At 43.6% G+C, this 20,812-nt stretch overlaps 1 protein-coding gene across 5 annotated transcripts in view; it reads left to right on the forward strand.

Moving 5' to 3' along the window:
* The window catches only part of EGFR (epidermal growth factor receptor), a 186,401-nt gene that overhangs the window by 104,240 nt on the left and 61,349 nt on the right, over nucleotides 1–20,812 (forward strand). For all 5 annotated transcript variants that reach the window (XM_045564905.1, XM_045564906.1, XM_045564907.1 and 2 more), the window contains exon 2: nucleotides 17,629–17,780. In XM_045564905.1, coding sequence (XP_045420861.1) covers nucleotides 17,629–17,780 — 152 coding nt within the window. The remainder of the gene's footprint in view (nucleotides 1–17,628; nucleotides 17,781–20,812) is intronic.

Here is a 20,812-nt window from a genome sequence, read left to right on the forward strand (position 1 = left end):
TATAGAGGCCCCTGTGCTGTAGCCGTGGATCTCAGGATTCATATGACATCTGCGTTGTCGTGGTGTGCAAGGTTAGGCGGTGCATAACTGACTCCAAGGACAAATCCCCTGGGCAGTGCAAGGGCTGATTCCTCCCTGAGATGAGAACAGTTGGGACCCATAACCTTCAGGTGGCCCACTGGGTGCTCTGATTTCATTTCCTGTCCCCAGAGGGGGCCAAACACTAAGGCTGGCAGCCCCTGTCCCAGCCTGAACTCAAAGTCTGTAAATCAAGGCCTCTGATGTTCCCAGCTCCCATGACCAGCCTGCACATTCCAGTTTCTCCTGGAAATGTCAACAGCTGCTGGACACCACTTTGATAACTTCAATAACTGAGCCGTCCTTGAGTCTGTTGATTCGCCTCTTTGACATCTGCCGGGGTGCCCACTGCGCCCCTCTACCCTGCCGTCTCCCTTGAGCACTGCTCTGCAAAGCTCAGTGCCAAAGTGCACGTGTGAGCCCAGCAAGTCTGGGATGGGGCCCCAGGCTCCATATTTTCAACAAGCTCCCAGGTGTAATGCCCCTGCAGCTGGTCTGCAGACAGCACTCTGCATGGCAAGACCCCAGGCTCTGCCGCTGCCTCCTTGCCGTCTGTCTGTACTCCCAGGAGGCATTCTGGGCCCTCTCCACATGGCAGCAAGGTTTTTTGTTGGTGGTGGTTTTTGGGTTTTTTTTTTTTAAGTTGGGAGAAAGAGATTATTTAATTCTACATGGGTGTAACATGGCATAGAGAAAAATCATTCTTAGGCATAAATCAAGTATGCACCATTGAAACCACATGTTTTTTAAAAAAATAGAACCTAACTTTATAAGAAAAAAAGTCATAGTATTTCAAAGTTACAAGCTATTGTGCCTAGCTCCACCCATCCCAGTTACAGGGGAAGAATCACTGTCAGCAGGACACTGCCAGAAGCCACGCTCATTGCCAACAGCATTGGGGGCTCCAGCTTTAGGGTGCTGGTTCTTCCCACAAAGATAACACATACCTGCGGGTGACATTTACTTGCAAGAGCTCTGCGTTACAGCTTGTGCTTCTAAATAAATTATGTAATTAGACTTTTTGTTTTGAGAAAATAGTAGCTTCCCACGTAGCTGTAAGAAATAATACAGAGAAACCCCATGTTCCCTTGCCCAGATGTCCCCCATGGGGACATGTTGCAACATTGCGACCAGGACATGGCACTGACCCAGGCAAAGTCCAAAACATTCCCTTGGCCACAGGGGCCCTCATGGTGCCCTTGGAGACATGTCTACTTCTGCATGCCATGTAGATCCTCCTCCAAAAAGCAGCAGGTATTTTAAAAACAGAAATCCAAGCATGTTTCTTCTTGTTTGAAATCTGTCAGTGGCTTCTCATTGCCTTTAAGATGAAATCTCACATCCCCAGCACAGCCTCCCTCTCCCCTCGGCCTCTCGGCGTCGCCTCTGGTAGATTGCGCAGCCGGGCAGCCGTCCCCGGCCACGGGTGAACGCACGGGCTGCAGAGCAGATGTTCACAGTCACAGGTGGCCAGGCTCCACCTGTCCTTAAAACCTCAGCCAACAGCCACCTCCTCAGGGACACCCACCTGCCCTCTCGGAGGAGGTCTGGTTTCCGCACCCCGAGCACAGCCCCACAGCGCGGGCCCGGCCCCAGTGCAGGGCAGGGTCGCCGGGCGATTCCGTGACCATGTCTCCCATAAACCATAAGCTCTGTGAGGGCAGGAGCAGCGTTGCTCCCAGCTAGGACCTCTCATGCTGCTTTGCACACGCTAACCCTCAAATGGCAACGCCGACGGCACCACTTACATGCACCAGAGGCTCTCCTAGGTGTGTACACGTACTAACAAATTAATCCCCGCAGCAACTCCACGGGGGCGGTACTCTCTTGATCTCCATTTGACAGATGAGGAGAGTGACGCTGAGTGAGGAGAAATCAATCGTCTGCCCAAGGTGGCAGCGCTCGCAGCGGCAGAGCTGGGAGCAGACGTGGGCTGGGGAGCCGGGATCCACGCGGCCAAACACGGTGGCCCGCTCTGTGCGCGTCCCGGTGCCCGCCAGCAGGGCGAGGAGAGGCGTTCCGGAGCTGCCGTCACGGCTCTCAGAGGAGTCACACGTGTACAGAAAGATTACAAGGGGCTCTAACTCTAGTGGGATTGAATCTCAATAGTTTCCTTATTTGGTTGATTTTTTGATAGCTTAAATATTGGGTCAGACAAGAGTTAGAAAATCGAGATTATTTGCAAGTGCAAAAAGTATAAAGCATTTTACAAATGTTATTTTGTTTGTAAGGGGGTGAGTGAGACATTTGTTATACAAAATGTAGTGTGGGTTTTGAGGTATAAGATTTACTTAGGATCCTACTATGAAATAGCCACAAACATTCAGCAAAACCCAAACCCTCCCATGCAACCTCAAATCAGCACTAAACAATAAGTGAAGAGACCTAAGGGAGGAAAAGCGCAAGTGTGTTTTCTAATGGTGAAACCATTCCCAGTGAAAACTGATCGATTGCCTAGTTAATAAGAGCCCGTCTGCCCTGGGCACACGGACACTTACATCCCAATGGCGATGCGCTATTTTTGGTTTTGTATTTCTTTTGCAAATGGAGCTAGCATTCAACGAGTGTCTGGTTCTGCTACCCAACCTTTGGACTGTTTCCAAGCATAAAATTACAATTCCAGATAATCCTGTCACAAAGATCTGCATCTCATTAGGAGGGAGAGGAGGCTGGGAGATGACCCAGTCTAACCCCCCCAACCAAACAGCCACGGCTTTCTCAGTTGTTTCACAAATGATCTAAATGTTTTAGTAATCCTAAAAATTGCTGTACTTTTTCCATGAAAGGAAGTGTTACCACATTTTCCAAGTGGGAGGCATCTATGTACTTACTCCTTCTTCCTCTGATCCCTGCCCTCACCCCCTACCACCCACACAACATCTGTAGTTCTTAAATGAAAAGCACAAATTATTGTAAAAGTTAATTGAGCTTACAAAGGAATGCTTGTGTAGAAAATTTTCTCAGCTTCAGGGAGAAAAATCTGCTTGGAAAGGCTGTTCGGCAGCACAGAAATTGGTTCGTGGGAGGCACTCGCAGGCCCCTGGGAGCAGCCCCCTCTGCCACTGCGCCCAGCCTCGGCGCTGCGCCAGGGTAAACAACTTACGGATGAATTCGGTGAAGACGCGGAGCACACGCTTCAGTGTTTCACTTCTCCGGTTGCTGCCCTCAGGAACAGGCAGTCAGCTTAAAAAGAAAAACAGAAGCTTGCTCTAGATTACAGATTACAGACTAACTGAAATATGTCCATTTCACCAGGCCTCAGCCTCGCAGGCACTAAAAGGCCACTGGAAACCACCACATGCGGCAGTGGTGCTGCAGGGACACGCAGAGCCCCAGGTGCCTGCGGTGACTTTATCTCCGTCAACATGTCCTGTCAGATTCAATGGGACAGCCAGAGAAGCCAGGGTTGGCACAGGAACAAATAGAAGGGTTTCCCATCTCCTGGTGTGCATTGCTGAGCCTGGATTTGGGGCTTAGACGTGTCGTGGGGTGAGCAGCTTTTGTTCCTGGTAGTTTTCTGGACCCAGCAAGTTGGCTAGAGCCCCGTGCTGCGCTCCTGCCCTCACTCAGTCACCAGGAGTCCGGAGACTCACCCTCCTAAGTGACTGGGTGAGGCTTCCTCCCCTGCAGGGCTCCTGGCGAAGGCCTTGCCCCCCTGCTTAACAGGACCTGCATTTTGAAAGATACTTCTGATGATCAAAAGCAGCTCATACGTCTCCTTGCAGGTAGTCTGTAATTGTCCCCAATGGGGAAAAAATTCGCATAGTTATTACTGAGAGATAAGGAAATCCACTCAAATGTTCTTTGGCCTAGAATTATTGACATGGGGAGCAGCTTCACCTAGTCATTGCACCTAAATAGAAAGGCTATTTAACAAAGTTTAACAAAAAGAAAATTACAAAATGTTATCCATAAGCAAAATGAAACATAAAAGTTGAAGGTAGGAATTTTTTTAAGAAAATGAAATATGCTTTGTAACTCACCTGTGTGTAGTGTTATTTGTATGTATTCTCTTGCATAATAATTAATAATGAAGCAAAGGATGGCCATGTTGTGTTTTCTTGTCTGTTATTCTAATTTCTTGTCTGTTATTTCCATGTTTTTCGAAAACATTGCTCTTGTTAAATCTCAAATACTTTCAATCAGAAAATGGATTTTCAACAATAGAATTCTGTATCTGCATTCAACAGCAAATCAAATTCTATTAATATTAAGCTAGTAAGATGTGACAGGAAATGTAAACCTAGGAGAGACCCAAGCAAGGAAAAATACTTCCTCATCCAAGCTGGAGAGGAATTTACCGTTGTTCCTACAATTAACAGATGAAATAGAGATTCCATTTTCAGTGCTCCACTGCCACATTCATTATTACACCCTGCGAAAAAGGGAATGGAGTCTGTTGACTTGAAAACTTATATATGGTGTTAATGCAGATATTCCAGTAATTCAGCAATATTTATTCTTCTTTTATTGCCTGCTGAATTTCTTGAAATAATAAACTAAAGGAAACGAAGTGTTTACTGTTCTCTGATGACATATAATCTCTTTAAAGAGACAAAATGTGCTGTGGAACAAGCGAATGCTCTCACCATGAAAGCATGGGCAAGGCTTACACATAAGAGACAGCCACAGGGACTAAGGAAGCCAGGGACAGCATCTGGGTGGGGCAGTCTTTGCAGAGCGTGTCCTCATGCAGGGGGCCACACACATGGAGTTCCCAGAACTGCACAAGAACGGAATCTGCAGGAAAGCTCTGAGGTGAGCAGAGAGGTGAGGAGCGGTCATTACCTGGAAGTATCTGCAGGGCCTTAAGGTAGAAGAGAAACAAGTTGGGTCTGTGTTAAGCCAGAGGAAATTACCAGGTGACTCACCTCAGATCAGTGTAAGGGACAATTATGTGATAAAGTTGTCAATACAAGAGTGGACTGCTTCACACTCTTAGCAAGAATGCAACTCCTTGTCACTCGAGCGGCCCGGTGCAGGTGGGTAGGGGTCCCTAGCCAAGGCTAACGTGGTGCCCCACACACAACACACCCAAGTAACAGTCCCCAGCCCCTGCATTTCCCTCTCGGTTTTTAGGACCTTGTATCTTAATTTCTCTATTTAGCAGATGATGAAATAGGAAAAGCTTGGCCCTGAGAAAATCCTTTCAGAGTTTGGCCTTGCTTAGGGGAGATGAATCACTTCAACCAGGTTCATCTTCTGGACAGTACAGGATAAAGGAGATCCTAATCACATACTTCCTGACCTCCTCTTAGACCTTCCTCTAAAACGGGGGCTGGCACAGTGCAGCCCACAGGTCCAATCCAGCCTGCCACCTGCTTTTGCAAATAAAATTTTTTTGGAGCTAGACCATGCACCTTCATTTGTTTATTGTCTGCCGCTGTTTTTGTACTATACCAGCAGATTTGAGTATCTGGGACTGAGACCATATGATCCTCAAATATGAAAACGTTTGCTCTCTGGCTGTTCCAGGAAGGGTGTGCTGACCACGGCTCTGGAACACCACAAGAGACGCTTCAGACTCTCTCCTCTAGACGTAGACCTGTGGCCAACAAAGCCGGCTCCGGTGCACATTCCGCACTCACGGAGTTTTTCAGGCAGGGAAGTCATCTAGTGTCAAATGGTCATGTGCTACAACTGCTACTTTTAGTTGATAACTCTCCTTGTGGAGGGGCTCTTATGGTCCAAAGACAGTAGTACTGCCCTACTGCAAGAGTTTCCTGAGCCAAAATTAAGATTCTTCTGCGGCAGAAACTTAGCTTGGACTTCTCTTGAGCTAACTTGGTAGTTGTTAGTGACTTCTGAGTCAGTTTTCCTAAGTCGATGAACCCAGGAAACGAGCTTTAAATTACAGCAGCGACCAGGGGAGAGGAGTTGCTGTCCTCTTCACACTGCGACATCCTCCTGCCCACTTTCAAATGAAACTTAAAAGGAATATTTAAATGAAGTAGGAGTAAGTGAAAAGATTGTTCATTTAAAAATAATCATTAAGGCCGGGCGTGGTGGCTCACGCCTGTAATGCTAGCACTCTGGGAGGCTGAGGCAGGAGGATCGCTCAAGGTCAGGAGTTTGAGACCAGCCTGAGCAAGAATGAGACCCCTGTCTCTACTAAAAACAGAAAGAAATTATCCAGACAGCTAAAAATATATAGAAAAAATTAGCCGGGCATGGTGGCGCATGCCAGTAGTCCCAGCTACTCGGGAGGCTGAGGCAGGAGGATCGCTTGAGCCCAGGAGTCTGAGGTTGCTGTGAGCTAGGCTGATGCCACGGCACTCTAGCCCAGGCAACAGAGTGAGACTCTGTCTCAAAATAAATAAATAAAAATAATCACTAAATGAAAACACGTGCACCACTGCACACAGATCCAATTCTGCTTAGAAAACCACCACCAGGCTCAGGCGAGGCCCTTTTCTAAATGAAAAATAACAACAGTAGAAAATGCTCTGAGCAGTGAGCAGGGAGTTCTTTGGTGGGAATCCTCCGAAAAAGCACACAGAGGTGTGGCTTCCTCAGCTTTGAGTGCCCAGCACGGGCTCCCAGTTCAGCTGTGGTCCAGATGCCTTCCTTTCCAGCCGTGGGCTGGTCCCTGTGACCCTGGAGGCCGGTTAGCTGTGTCAGCATCAGCTGTTCCACCTCCCTGCGAGACTCCAGGCGACCGGCCAGGCCGCACTGCCCAGCGTGAGCGGGAGGACAGGGCCAGGCTCCGAGAGAGCCTGAGAGAGGGAAGCGATTCCTTCTGCTGGGACACCTTCCAGATTTCACTCACATTTTGATCTTAGTGACAGTTACTAAGGCTTCACCAAGTGTGGCTACTGCCTTGACCAGGAACTCTCCCCCTCACTGAGTCTTCCCAGGAATCAAAGGCACGTTAGTCCCTGTTTTATAAGTAAAGAAAAAAAAAATTCAGTGACTAAGAAGTTGCCTCGGTAGTGGTGGAACCAGGATTCCAATTCAGACCTTGTGACCCAGGTTACTGACATGTGCCAATAATATGTCATCGCTTATTGTTGTCACCAAACAGCTCAAGGATTAGCTCACCACTTATTTATTGATTTTTTACTTCTCGAACACTTCATGACATAAACATAAGTACCGGTTCAGTAGTTCTGCTGATCACTTGCCTTGCTTCTGTGACGTGAACATAAAGCAAAGCATAGAGGCTGCACTTTGGTGAAATTGAGCCAGTAATTTGGCGGGGGGGGGATAATTTTTCTCCTTTCACCACTTCCCATTTGTTCCCAGGGAAAAAGGATGAGATGACTATCTCAATTCCAACCTGAGGCCGCACAGTGGGAGCTCAGACGTGACAGTGGCGTGGAAATCCTGACTTGCCCACACCCCGTGCCGCGCCCAGCCTCTCCCAGCATCTGACTGCATCATTGTCCTTTTCCCGTGGGATCTGAGAGTTCCATGTCAGACCCTCAGGGTCCTAGGGCCTCCTGCCAGTCCGTGCACCACCCTCCAGGCTTAGCTGGGGCCCGGCGGGAGCAGCACTCAGGGACATCCCCGTGCACAGGCCTGGTGGTAGTGACGGCCTTGGTGGCCAGGCCCGCTAGACCTGGCCTTCCTGCAGCCACGTGCTGCTGAGGCCTTGGGCGTGCAGGGAACATCTTTGTTCTCAGAAGAAAGCACAGTGGTGTCAGCCTTCTCCTGGTGTCTTGGCCACTGTTCTTTTGTTTAAATTTTTGATTGTCATTTGATTTTCGCTTTCTTTTTCTTGGGGTTGGGGGTGGGGGGTTGTTACTTGTGTGTTTGTTTTTTTTCCTAATGCTCATGGGTAAACCCATGTAAATGTGGGCATATTTACAGAGATGGCCTTAAAACACAATTGTACATTAGCGACTTGATTATTTTAAACGCGTGTAAAAATAGAAAAAAAGGTTTCAAAGAACATTCAAACTATCTTGGGGTAGGAGTGGCCACGCGCTGCCACATGGAACCCAGACAGAGTCTCTCTGCAGAGAAACACTTGCAGAAAAAGGGAGAAGGAATTTCCAGTTCCACTTTTACATAGGAAATATTTTATTTCCTTGCAAATTACAAATCTTTTTCAGGATTTTTGTTCATAAGAAAAATGGGAGAAGATGTGATTCTTATAGATAACTATAAACAAACCAGAAAGGATAACTTGTGTCCCCAGATTACAATTCAGGTAACGACCTAGAGGAGAGGAATACAGGAAAAATGGGGAAAAAAAAAAGAAATGAGAGAAACTTCATTTTTTTTAGTGACGTAAATTGTGGGATTGTTTATGTACGGTGAAATCACCAAGCCCAACACTTGGCTCTTATAGGCAACTTACTCTTTTAATCTCAGTGTGAAGTATTATGTTTTCATTTGCTTGGTAACAAGGAGTTTTGGTATTTCCTTCCCAGATCAGCGGCGCTTGGTGAGTTCTCCTCTTTCTGACTGGGGTTCATCTAGGACATGTCCGTGTTGTATGGCTTTAGGATGCCTTAAGATCGTTCCACTTGTGAAGTTATCTCCCCAAAGGACTAATATATCCCTTAAGGGCAGTGAACATTAATACTTCTGATTCATCCTTGGCAACTGCCTTTGTACTATTGTATTAACTATGTTTTAGTTGAATGAAGGAACAACAGCACAAGCAGCCTCCGGAGGCCTGAGCGCCCCGCAGAGCGGGGTGGGGAAACCTGACTGCCAGGCAGGTCCGGAGTCCACAGCCACCGGCCCCCCTCGCCACGCTGCTCGGCCACGCGCGGCGTCCACGTCATCCAGAGAGAACTCAGGCCAGCCAGGCCCAGGCCCGCGGACAATGGTCGTCCGGGCTGGTCACAGGGAGTGAGTCACGAGGCGAGCGGGTGTCGGAAGAGGGGTGGGGAGGGCTGTGCCCGCCCCGCTTTTCCGCAGGCGGCTGGGGGCCGCGGAGCCGCCCTGCGGGGGCTGTGGAGGTGGCTCGTCGCGCGTGGAAGGAGCGTGCCGAGGGCCAGGGGCGCTGGAGCACCCGCGTGCCGCGCCCACGTCGCCGTCCCTGCTTCCCTGCTGTTTTCTCTGGCCAGTTCTCGGGGTGACAAAGGGGGAAGTCAAGACAAGGGGGAAGGGTGGTGGCGCGCAAAAGGCAGGCTGGGGCTTAAACACAGAGCTGTCTTTCCTGAAGTCAAACTGGTCAGGGTTTGAAGCAGATTTCCAAGCAGTGGTCTTCGGCAGCGACCGCATTTTGGAATTTTGCGTTTCCCGTTCCTTTCCCAGACCTCCCCGGGCCCAGCCTGCGTGATAATCATCCGTGTCCCCGTCACCCCACGCCCGCACGCCCTGCCCTGCGCGCCCCCAGCTGCCCGCGCACCTGCCCCCCGCCCGGCGCCTCCCTCGGACGCGCAGGGGGACAGCGGCGCCGCGCCGGGGCCGGGGCAGGGGCCGGTGCGGGGCAGGGGCGCGAGCGTCGCTGCGGCCCCCAGACTTTGGCAGGAAGGGCGCGGGGTGCGCGGAGCGGCCGTGTGAGCAGGGTTGGCGCCCGCGCCGGCCGCAGCGGAGGCGCTTCGCCACCGCGTCCCCAGCAGGGAAAACCGGGCACCACGGTCACTGCTGTCCCTGTTTTCGCTCGGAGAGATCTGAAACCAAATCCAGTATTCTGCCCTTTCTGCCGTGTGCCCTGCTCAGTATTCAATATCAAGGAATACTCCAGCCACGTGCAGGCCTAATTCTATATAAATAATCTGTTTTCCTCTATCCGTGAACTTTTGTTCAGTACATATCCATGTGTTTAAAATGTAGAAGATCTGAGAAACGGGCTGCCAAGGCAAAGTGTGTTGCCAGGCACATAGTAGGTACTCAAAACAGATTTGTTGGATTGACAAAATGTCAGACCGAAGGAAATCTTTCTTATTCCACTTCTGTTTCTTGTAGTCCAATAACAGGTCAAATTCATTTCTGATTTACTAGCTATTCAACTGCTCATAAAAGATGGAATGGATTCCTCTGTGATCTAAGATTATTGATTTAAAAACTAGTCGGGGTAAAGACAGTTTGCTGGTATCATTGAAGACATGTAGGCAGAAATAAATTACAGTGGTTACTGCCAAGGTAAAGCCTCAGTGTTGTAGATAATTTCTACTTAGAGATTTGTGATTTAAGAAGCTCTTCTGCGTACACGATCTCTACTGCTCATGACTACCCTGTAAAAGTCCTAGAGCTGGTCCCATTTTGGCCAGAGTCCACTGAGACCTAGGGAGTTGAGATAATTGGCCGGAGACCATCCCATAATGATACCATCACAATCTTCATGCTGATGTCACTGGAAACATAACCCACAATCCCTCACAGAACTGGCCTTCCTGCACTCAGAAACATCACTGAACTCCCGAGAGAGTGGGACACAACCTACAGAGGTGCCCTAACTCTACCTGGTACATTTTTTACAAATCAGTGACTTAGCTTGGGGTTATTTTAATGACTAGCAGGAGAATCACAGGGATGAAATGAACCAGGTTTGGAGTTGTTGCCCAACTCAAAATAAGAGATGTTATTTTAAAGTCTTCTGCTTGTTAACTTAATTAGAGTTACTTGAGTTTGCAGCTGTGTCAGGCATGCCAAAGCTTGGCGTGTCTAGTCCAGTAGGCATATTATAATGCACATGGCAAATTATCAAAGAGGACTTTTTGAGTATTACATGTGTGTTTTCAAGTTGCAATGCACATCCAAATTCGGTTTGACAAGCATCTTCAGGTGCCTTCCAACTAGGAACTATGTATTGCTTGTGAAATAAAATATGTTAAAATAAGGAACCACTGAGAAAAATGTAAAGTTTTGTAAAATGAAGAAAAATCTTCACAGTTATAAAGAGACTTTTCCCATTCCACAAAACCTTTGATTAAACCCACAGTGAAAATTTAAATGCTGCTGTGTATTTACTTTTGTTTTTCCAATTATTTCATGATGACTCACAACCACAGATTGTTTTAGTTCCTATTATTGCAAACTATTGTGTGGGTTAAATAAGTTTCATAGACTAGTCTGGTGCCATAACCACAGTTGACAGCACTGTTTCTATGGGATAAATTGAGGATCTTAATAGTGGTACATGATCATTTCTCCATTAAAAATACATTTTATTAAGATATCCATCTTTGGCCTTGTTCAATGTAGATTTTTGTAAATATTCTCCTTGGCAACCTTTTATTTTAAAGTAGTACATGATTACTGTGGAAAATTTGAAAAATGTAAAAACTATGAAGAAGAAATAAGAAAAACACCCAGAAATCCACTATTAAGAAAAGACCATTGTTAACAACATCATGTATTTTCTTCCTGTTGCATTTCTGTGCTTTTTATCATAATTGATATATATATAAATACATATACATTTTGAAATCTTAGTAAAGCACAATAAATTGTAAATCCTAATACAATGAAACCTCTGGCAAATTCACTGAGTATCTTTTCCTTATATATATTTTGAACCTATTATGTAAATGTCATCTTATTTGAGATTTCCTTAAACCTTTCAGCACGAACATGGAAAAAATCCTCCTTTCTCTTTTAAAGCTTCATTAACTATGTACCTAGGCTAAAAAGATTTTATAATGACCAATGAGAAACTGGGGAGACTGTCAGTCTTACAGCACATCCAGCCTCCATCTCCTTCTCCTTCAGACACGTGGGGAAAAAAGGCAAAGAAACCCAGGTCAGTAGTTTAAGACTTTGGTCACATGGCCACCCATTGCTTTCACAGCAAAAATGTCAGTGCAACAACATGTATGTGTACTTCACAGCAGTCTAATGAGATATACATATAGAGAGAGACTTCAACTTATCATAGTTTGATTCAGGAGTTTTTAACTTTACAATGGTGCAAAAGCAATACACATTCAGTAGGAACCACATTTCAAATTTTGAATTTTGATCTTCTCCTAGGCTAGTGATACAAGGTATAATATTGTCTTGCTGTGCTGGGCAGTGGCAAGGAGCCGCGTCTCCCGTCAGCCAGGAGATCAGGAGAGTCAAAAACTGATGCTCAACAGTGTACTGTGTTGACAGCATCTTTAGGATCTTGTGTTTTGTGTTTTTGCATCTCATCATGTTTACAAAACGGCCATACTTAGCAATATTTTTAGTTTGGCATGGGTTTATCAGGACATAGCCCCATCATAAGCTGAGGAGCATCCATATATATATATATATTGTGGGGAGAGATGGATAACAAATGCATAAACAAATAATTTTGATTATTTTTAACTGATTACTATTTAATAATAAGTAGTGATCACTGCAGAAAGAAAAGGATAATGTGACATCATAGGTGTAGGTACTTAAGCTAATATGGTTGCAGGACAGGCTTTCCTGGGGTGGCATCCAGGCAAAAGAGGCAAAGAGGACACAAGGGGGCAGGGGTGGAAGAGCATGTGACCCAGATGGAGCAGCCCTGGGTGGGCAGGAGTTGGGCCAGAGTGAGAGAAGCAGAGGCATGTGGCTGCGGTGTGAGTGGGAGGAGACAGCTGCGGGGCCTTGTAGACCACAGGATGAAGCTCACACCGATTCAAGTTACACTGGGGAGCTTTGGGCTGGTTCAAACCAAGCACTAGTGGGGTGTGATTTCTGCTTCGAAACAGAGTGCTCTGCAGAAAACGGGGCAAGAATAGAAGCAGAGACAAGTTAGGAGGCCAAAGGGAGAAATTTACAACAGCCCAATTACTTTGGCAGCCATTAACATGTAGTTGAGAAAACAACAAATTAAAACAATTATAAATCTACTAAGTGAATAAATGGAATTTGGGCAAATCTGGAGAAACTTGTTGTAATGTTGTGTGTTAATCAGTGATACAGATTTGCCTAGGCTTATGTGCAGAGAGGGGTGAACACCCCCATAATGACAGAGGAAGGCCACAAAGCCTACCCATAAAACCAGGGTCATTTCAACACTTAATGGAGGCAGATTGTTTTTATTTTCAGTTGAGATAAAGTGAGGGTTTTCTTAAGAGAAAGAATAACCAGACCATGGGTCAGCCCTAGATGTCTAAGGATCATACACAGATAACTCGTATGTACACTTTGCTGAATCTCATGAAAAGCCAAGTGCAACACAGCAGCGCGGATACATCTCAGAAATACCACGCTGTGGATTAGGCCTTAGCAGAGGGCAACACCGGTGATTTCATTTGTGTGAAGTTCTAAAGCAGGCAGAATCATTCTACGGCAAAAAGAGATCACGATAGTGGTTGCCTCTGGTACGTAGGGACAGGGAGTGACTCTGAGGGGCATGAGAGTGACTGTAATGGCTCATACCGCGATAGGAGCTTTGTTTATGGAGGCACATGCATTTGTTGAAAGATTAATCCTCTTACCGTTTGTGAATGTTACTTCAAAAACAACAACAACTGTAAATTAATATTGAACTGTAGTCAGTGACATGCCAAGGTGAAGTATACTGATATTTCTACTTTAGTTTAAAATGCGTCCCAAAATCAGATGGATAGATGCATACATATGTGATAAAGCAAATATAGTAAAATGCTAACATAAGGATGTTCATGGTACAGTTCATTCAGCATTTCTATACGTTTACAAATCTTCATGATAAAATCTGAGGACAAAAACCTAGTGGTTTGAAGACCTGAGGTGTAGGGCCTGCTGGTCTCTTGATGTACGGAATTTGTCGTCAGATTATAAGAGCTGGAGCATTTACAAGAGCACTAGCACTTTGCATGGAACTTGACACAAACACTTTTAATTGTGTGGTTTTCAAATGTATAGACCTAAATTAATATTAAGTTTTTCATTGAATAAATTGCTTAAATACCTAATCCTAAATGTATATCTTTATGAAATTCTTAAAGTACAATGTGTTCCTTTTTCTTTATTTTCTGATTAGACAAATATTCTACAGACAAAAGTAACTGTATTTAATGTCGAACATTAGAGTAAACCTTTATGCAGATCCAAACATCCCAGTTTAGACAATAACTTAGGGCAATATACATTGACTGAAGTCCCCTAATATCCATCCAGATGCATGTCATATTATGTTCCTGTCACATTCTCAGAAGCTAACTTTAACAAAAGAAAGTCAAAAGCTTATGTATTCATTTAGTCTTCAAAACAATTCTGGGAGGTTGTGGTAACAGTACCACAGGCTGCGTAATTTATAAAGAAAATAAATTTGTTGGGCTCATGGTTCTGGAGACCGGGAAGTCCAAGGGCACCGCGTGGCATCTGCTTGGCACCTGGTGAGGGCCTTTATGCTGTATCATCCCATGGCAGAAGGGCAGAATGTGTATGCGAGGGGTTGGGGGACAGAGGAGGGGAACCAAACTCAACCTTTATGAAGAACTCACTCCCATGAGGATTAACCCACTCCCACAGTAACGGCAGTAATCAACTCAGGAGGGCAGAGCTCTCATGACCTAATCACCTCTCAACATTGTTGCTTTGGGGGTTAAGTTTTCAACACATGAACTTTGGGGGACACATTCAGACCACAGCAGAGGTCAATATTATTGTCACCATCTTCATATTTGAGGAAAGCATGACATAGCTTAGGGAAGTGGTTCAAGGTCACACATTGAGGAAATGGTTAAACAAAAACTTTCTCTTGGACTGATTAAAGAGGTCTTACTCTTTGCAGTTTTGTCTAACTAACTAGTTTGTGATTGTTATTTTTTGAATAATTATATCAGTGGTCTCACATTTAAATTTTCCTCATTGCTCTGTATTTATAACGTGAGACATTTGGTAAAAAAAAATGGAACAAGACTTATACTTTGTTTTAATCAAGAAACCTAGACTAAGTTATTCTGACCCTCATCCTAGATCTCATTTATATGCTGCCCTCTCCTTTTGGATATATGAAAAGAGAAAGCTCCAGAAGAAACAGCCTTGTCATGATTTCTTTTCACACTTTAGTAATTAACCCTAGGATAGTAATCAGGATGGACTTGCCTTACATTGAATCAGATAATATATCAACTGCTTTCTTCTTCTCAAGAATAGACATGTTGGGTAAATTGAGGTTTCTTTGCAAATTGTTGCCATTATTAAAAAATAAATAATGAACAGCAGTCTGCATAAAACTTTTTTTTTTTTTGAGACAGAGTCTCATTGTTGCCCCAGGTAGAGTGCAGTGGTGTCATCATAGCTCACTGCAACTTCAAACTCCTGGGCTCAAGCAATTGCCAAGGTAATTTTTTCTATTTTTGCTAAAGACGGGGTCTCGTTCTGACTCAGGCCGGTCTCAACTCCTGACCTCAAGCAATCCTCCTGCCCCAGCCCCCCAGAGTGCTAGCATTACAGGCATGAACCACTGTGCCTGGCCAAACTTTTTTTATGTTTAGCTCTAGCTCCTCAGAATAGGTTTTCCAATGTGGAATCATCATGATGTAGAATTGAGTGCATTCATTTGTTTACACAGGTTGTCCAGTTGCTTCCCAAAATGTTTTATGAATTAATGTTCACGTCAATAATGTGTAATGTTGCTATTATCTTCCAAATATAGGATCTTTTTTCTGAATATAAAAGTAAGTAATGCTAAGTCATAGATAATAAAAGGTTCATGATAGGTATTCATCAAATAAATACTTTTGGTGCTCATTTATGACTTTTTGAGTAAATGAATGAAAGCACAAGTACAGTCTTTTAAAAATATTGTTTAACAGACTAATCTTAAATGACATGCTGTCCTATATTTTACTGATAAAAGTTACTTATTCATTGATTGAAAAATAAAAATTTCTTTGGATCAGCTGACACTTACAAGCTAATGTCCTTGATCATTTAAAATGCAAGTAAATGGCCTTGTTTTCATCCCTCTGTACATTGAAGAAACTTCTGAAACCTGCTCCAGCCCCAGGTCCTAGTTGACCCTGTTCACCAGGTGAGCTGAGGGCCCAGGCACCCCTTGCTGCCACCACAGCCGATCAGTTAGAATGAGAGTCAGAGGCCATGGTCTGTCAACCAGGAAAGCAGCTTTTGCGCCAAGGTGTGTCACCTGGAAGGTCATGTGGTCATGTCACAACCTTGTACCTGCATGAGTGGTGACGTCTGTGAGGGCCTTAGAATTGGGAAATCAGTCTGGCCCAGTCTGCACGTGTAGCAGACAATTACACGACGATTCCCACATGCTCGGAGTGGCCGCAGCCCAGAGACGCTGGGCCGAGCCAGAGTGGTGGCTGGAAAACTTACAGAATAATTCCGCCCCTGGAGATAGGAGACAGGGAGTCCACAGTGTGGATTTTCGTAGTTCCCACGTGGAAATTCTTGCTACCACTGAATTCGAATGAGAAGGTAGAAGGGAAGAAGAGGGAAGTCGCCCCGGAGCTAAAGAGCAGGTGGAGGCGGCTTGGCGCGCGGTGTCCGTGTGCCCGGGGGCAGTCAGGTGACACTCGGTGAGTAATTCTCAGAGGGAACAGAGAAGCCTGTAAAGTAGAAATGCACCTTTAAAAAGAATTCTGAAGACAGTTCGCGTGCTGGCGTTGGCCTTGCCTTGCGCTCCGCCGCGTGCTCGCTGATTGCTTAGCGCGGCGGGGACAAGGAAGGGTCCGGCCAGGTCGGAATCCGGCGTCCACTGCCGGAGTTCGTGTCTCTTCACTCCTACGGTCATTTCGGTTCGAATCATAGTCCCTTCGCAAGCTCCGTGCCTCAAAGCCCCAAGCCTGTGTTCCGTTCCGCTAGCCTGGGCATGCCTCTCCCAGGGCCGGGCCTGTAGGTATGACTCTAGTATAATCCTCTCCTTTGCTTTTAAATACAGCTTCCCAAGTGCATTTCTATAGCCCAACTATGTCCCCTAATTTAAATGTTTCCTTGGATTAAGTTTGATACCTTGAAAGCACGTTAGGGGGTGCCAGGGTTGTGCGCCAGCAGGTGGTGCGGAGCGTCACTCACACACCTGTGCTGGGTGGACTAACGCAGAGTGTGGACAGGCAGAGGGACACGTTGGCTTCTCATTAGCTGAGTGTTGTAGTAAATGTTATATTTTTGTTTCTATTATATTCTAAATATCCTATAATGAGACCTTTGATTTGTTTTTGATGCATTAATTTAGAAGAGTATTTGTAATCTCCAGCCAGTTTGGTTTTTAATTGACAATCTTGTCATTGATTTTAGGTATACAATGTTGTGGTCAGAAACTATTGCCCAGTGTATGTTATGTTTGTAAACATTCTTTGCACACAGAATAGTGTGACATACTATGTTTTTGCAAGGTAAAACGTTCACTATGTAGTTATTAATTCAACCTTGTAATTATTATTTAAATGCCTTGTGATTCTTTTTTTTTTTTTGCCTACTGAAGCTTTTATAGACTTAGCCTATCTTAAAGACTTTTATAGCATTTTCATCTACTCTCCTTTGAATTTTTAACATTTTTTTCTTCGTGTATTTTAATGTAATGCAATTCCACGCATTATAGGGATAAAGTCTCTCTTATTATGAATTTCACTTATGTAAACTTAAACATTTTTATCACATTTGCCTTGATACATCCTTTAATCAGAATTAATATCATAGGTCACTACAGTTTATAAAGTTAATGAATATTGTTTTACTTTAGTTTTCCTACTTTTCTCAGCATTTCACATGGTATCTTCTTTTTTCTTCCAGTTTGCCAAGGCACAAGTAACAAGCTCACCCAGTTGGGCACTTTTGAAGACCACTTTCTGAGCCTCCAGAGGATGTTCAATAACTGTGAAGTGGTCCTTGGGAATTTGGAAATTACCTACGTGCAAAGGAATTATGACCTTTCCTTCTTAAAGGTTAGTTCAGTGACGTTGATTGTCCTACCCAAATATAATACAAGTAAATATAAGTAGATAAAGGAGTTAGCAGAATTTAACTTAAAGTGTGTTTACTTTTGCTATGGCAATTACGAGTCCGAGGAAGGTACAGATGGGAGTTTTATGAGAAAGCCACTTTACCGGCTAGTGTCAAGTAAGAGCTAGAAAAGAACATTGAAGGGGAACAGGCTGATCCGGCATTCCACTATCATCTGACACGCTCACAGTAAACCCTGACCGTTGCTTCAGCCATGGTGTGCTGGTGGTGTACTAGCTCTTGAACAAAGAAAAGCCCTGTTGTGTAGCATTTGCCCACTTCCTTGTGTGAATACTCCCACCATAGCTGATTTCAAACTACCAAGAGCTGTACAAGCAGGTCACAAAATTCCTGACTATTTCACAGTAGGCTTTAGTGACCTGGTAAGAGCCACTCTGAAGGCTTCAGAGTTTGGTGGTAGTTGAACTTGGATTTGCTTTGCCACCTTCTGAGATTTTTTTTTCTTTCTTTTAAAATAAGAAATCATACAAGACAGACACAAAATAATTTTTTGAATTTCCGGTTTTATCTGACTATGTAGAACACCAAGTAGAATGATAGTCACAGCATTCCTTTTTAAAAATTATTTGTATAAATTTATGGGGTACAAGTGTAATTTTGTTACATGTATGTATTACGTATGATTACATCTGGTGAAGTCAGAGCTTTCAGTGTATCCATCACCCAAATAACTCACAAGGTACATTGTACCTATTAAGTAATTTCTCATCCCCCACCCCTCACCCTCCACACTTCCAAGCTATCATGCCACACTCTGTCTCCATGTGTACGCATAAGTGAGAACATGCAGTGTTTGACTTTCTGTATCTGAATTGTTTGACTTGAGATATAGCCTCCAGTTCCATCCATGTTGCTGCAAAAGACATCATTTGATTCTTTCTCGTGGCTGCATAGTATTCCATTATGCATATATACCACATTTTCTCTATCTAATCATCCATTTATGGACACTTAGGACACATATCTTTGCCATTGTGAACAGTGCTGTGATAAACATGTAAGTGCAGGTATCTTTTTAATATAAAGATGTATTTGCCTTTGGGTAGATACCCAGTAGGGGGATTGCTGGATCAAATGGTAGTTGTGGTGTGATGTTAAGTTGTTAATTTGTCATCTTTCTACTTTCTTGATGTAGGAATTTAATGCTATAAATAAATTCCCCTTTCAGCATAGCTTTTGCTGTATCCCTGTGGTTTGGGTATGTTGTGTTTACATTTTCATTTGTTTCAAAACATTTTTTAATTTCCATTTTAATTTCTTTATTGACCCAATGATCATTCAGGATCATGTTGTTTAATTTCAATGTATTTGCACAATTTCCTCTTGAAATTGATTTCTAATTTCATTCTGCTGTAGTCTGAGAAGCTACTTGATATGATTTCAGTTTCTTAAAACTTATTGAGAATTGTTTTATGGCCTAACATATAGTCTATCTTGGAGAATGTTCCATGTGCTGATGAGAAAAATGTATAGTCTGTACTTGTTGGGTAGAATGTTCTGTAAATGTCTGTTAGGTCCATTTGATCTAAAGTCCAGTTTAAGTCCAACATTTCTTTATTGATTTTCTGTCTCAATTACCTGTCTAGTGTTGTGAGTGGGGTGCTGAAGTCCCTCACTATTATGGCATTACTGTCTGTCTCTTTCTTTGGGTCTAGTGATATTTGTTTTATGAATCTGCATGATCCAGACTGCATATATATCTAGGATTGTTATATTCTGTTTCTGAATTGATCCTTTTATCATTATATTATCAACCTCTTTATCTTGTTTGTTTTTTTTTTTTTGCTGTTTTTGATTTAAAGTCTGTTTTATCTGACATAAGTATAGCTATTCCTGTTCGATTTTGTTTTCCATTTGCATGGATATCTTTTTCCACCCCTTTACTTTCATTCTATATGTTTCTTTACAGATAAGATGAGTTTCTTATAAGCAGCATATATATAGATCACTTTTTATTCATTCTGCCAATCTATGGAATTTTTTATTTACCTTCAAAGTTAACATCGATATGTGAGGTTTTGTTTTTGTCATATCAATTGTTTCTAGTTATTTTATAAAGTCTTTGTTTCTTTTTCTCTATTTGTCTTTGTGGTTTGGTGGAATTCTGTAGTCTTGCCATTTGATTCCTTTCTCTTCCTCCTCTGTGTGATGATTTTATGAGATCTATGAGTTTTATACTTTTGTGTGTTTTTATGATGGTGAATGTCGACCTGCCGTTTCCATGTTAGGACTCTTTTGAGTATTTCTCATATTCATAGGGCCAGTCTAGTGATGATGAATTCCCTCAGTGTTTGCTTGTCTGGGAAAGACTTTATTTCTGCTCCATTTATGAAGCTTAATCTAGCTGGATATAAAATTCATGGCTGGCAGTTTTTTTTCTTTTAGCACTTTGAAAACACCATCCCATCCTATTCTGATTTGTAAGGCTTCTGCTGAGAAGTCCACTGTTAGTTTGATGGGGTTTCCTTTATAGGTGACTAGATGCTTTTTTCTCTTGCTGATTTTTAAAAAATTTTTCCCTTCATGTTGACATTAAATATTCGGATGATAATATGCTGTAGTGAAGTCCACTTTGTAATGTGTTTTCCTAGGGATCATTGGGCTTCCTATGTCTAGATATCTAAACTTGTGCTGGACTTGGGAAGTTTTCTTCATTTCCTTAAATAGGTTTTCTAAACATTTTGATTTTTTTCCTTCCCCATTGGGAATACTGATAACTCATAAATTCGGTTGCCTTATGTAGTCCCATGTGTCTTGAAGGCCTTGTTCATTCCTATTCTTTTTTCTTTATCTTTCTCTGACTGAATTATTTCAAAAGACCTGTCTTCAAGTTTTTTCTTCTGCTTGATTTAGTCTATTATTACAGCTCTCAAGATTTTGTAATTCCTTCAGTGAATTTTTAGTTCCAGAATTTGCTTATTTGGATTTTATAAGACATTTCTCTCCTTCTTAG

Source organism: Lemur catta, chromosome 11 (genome assembly GCF_020740605.2).
Source record: "Lemur catta isolate mLemCat1 chromosome 11, mLemCat1.pri, whole genome shotgun sequence".
NCBI lineage: Eukaryota > Metazoa > Chordata > Mammalia > Primates > Lemuridae > Lemur > Lemur catta.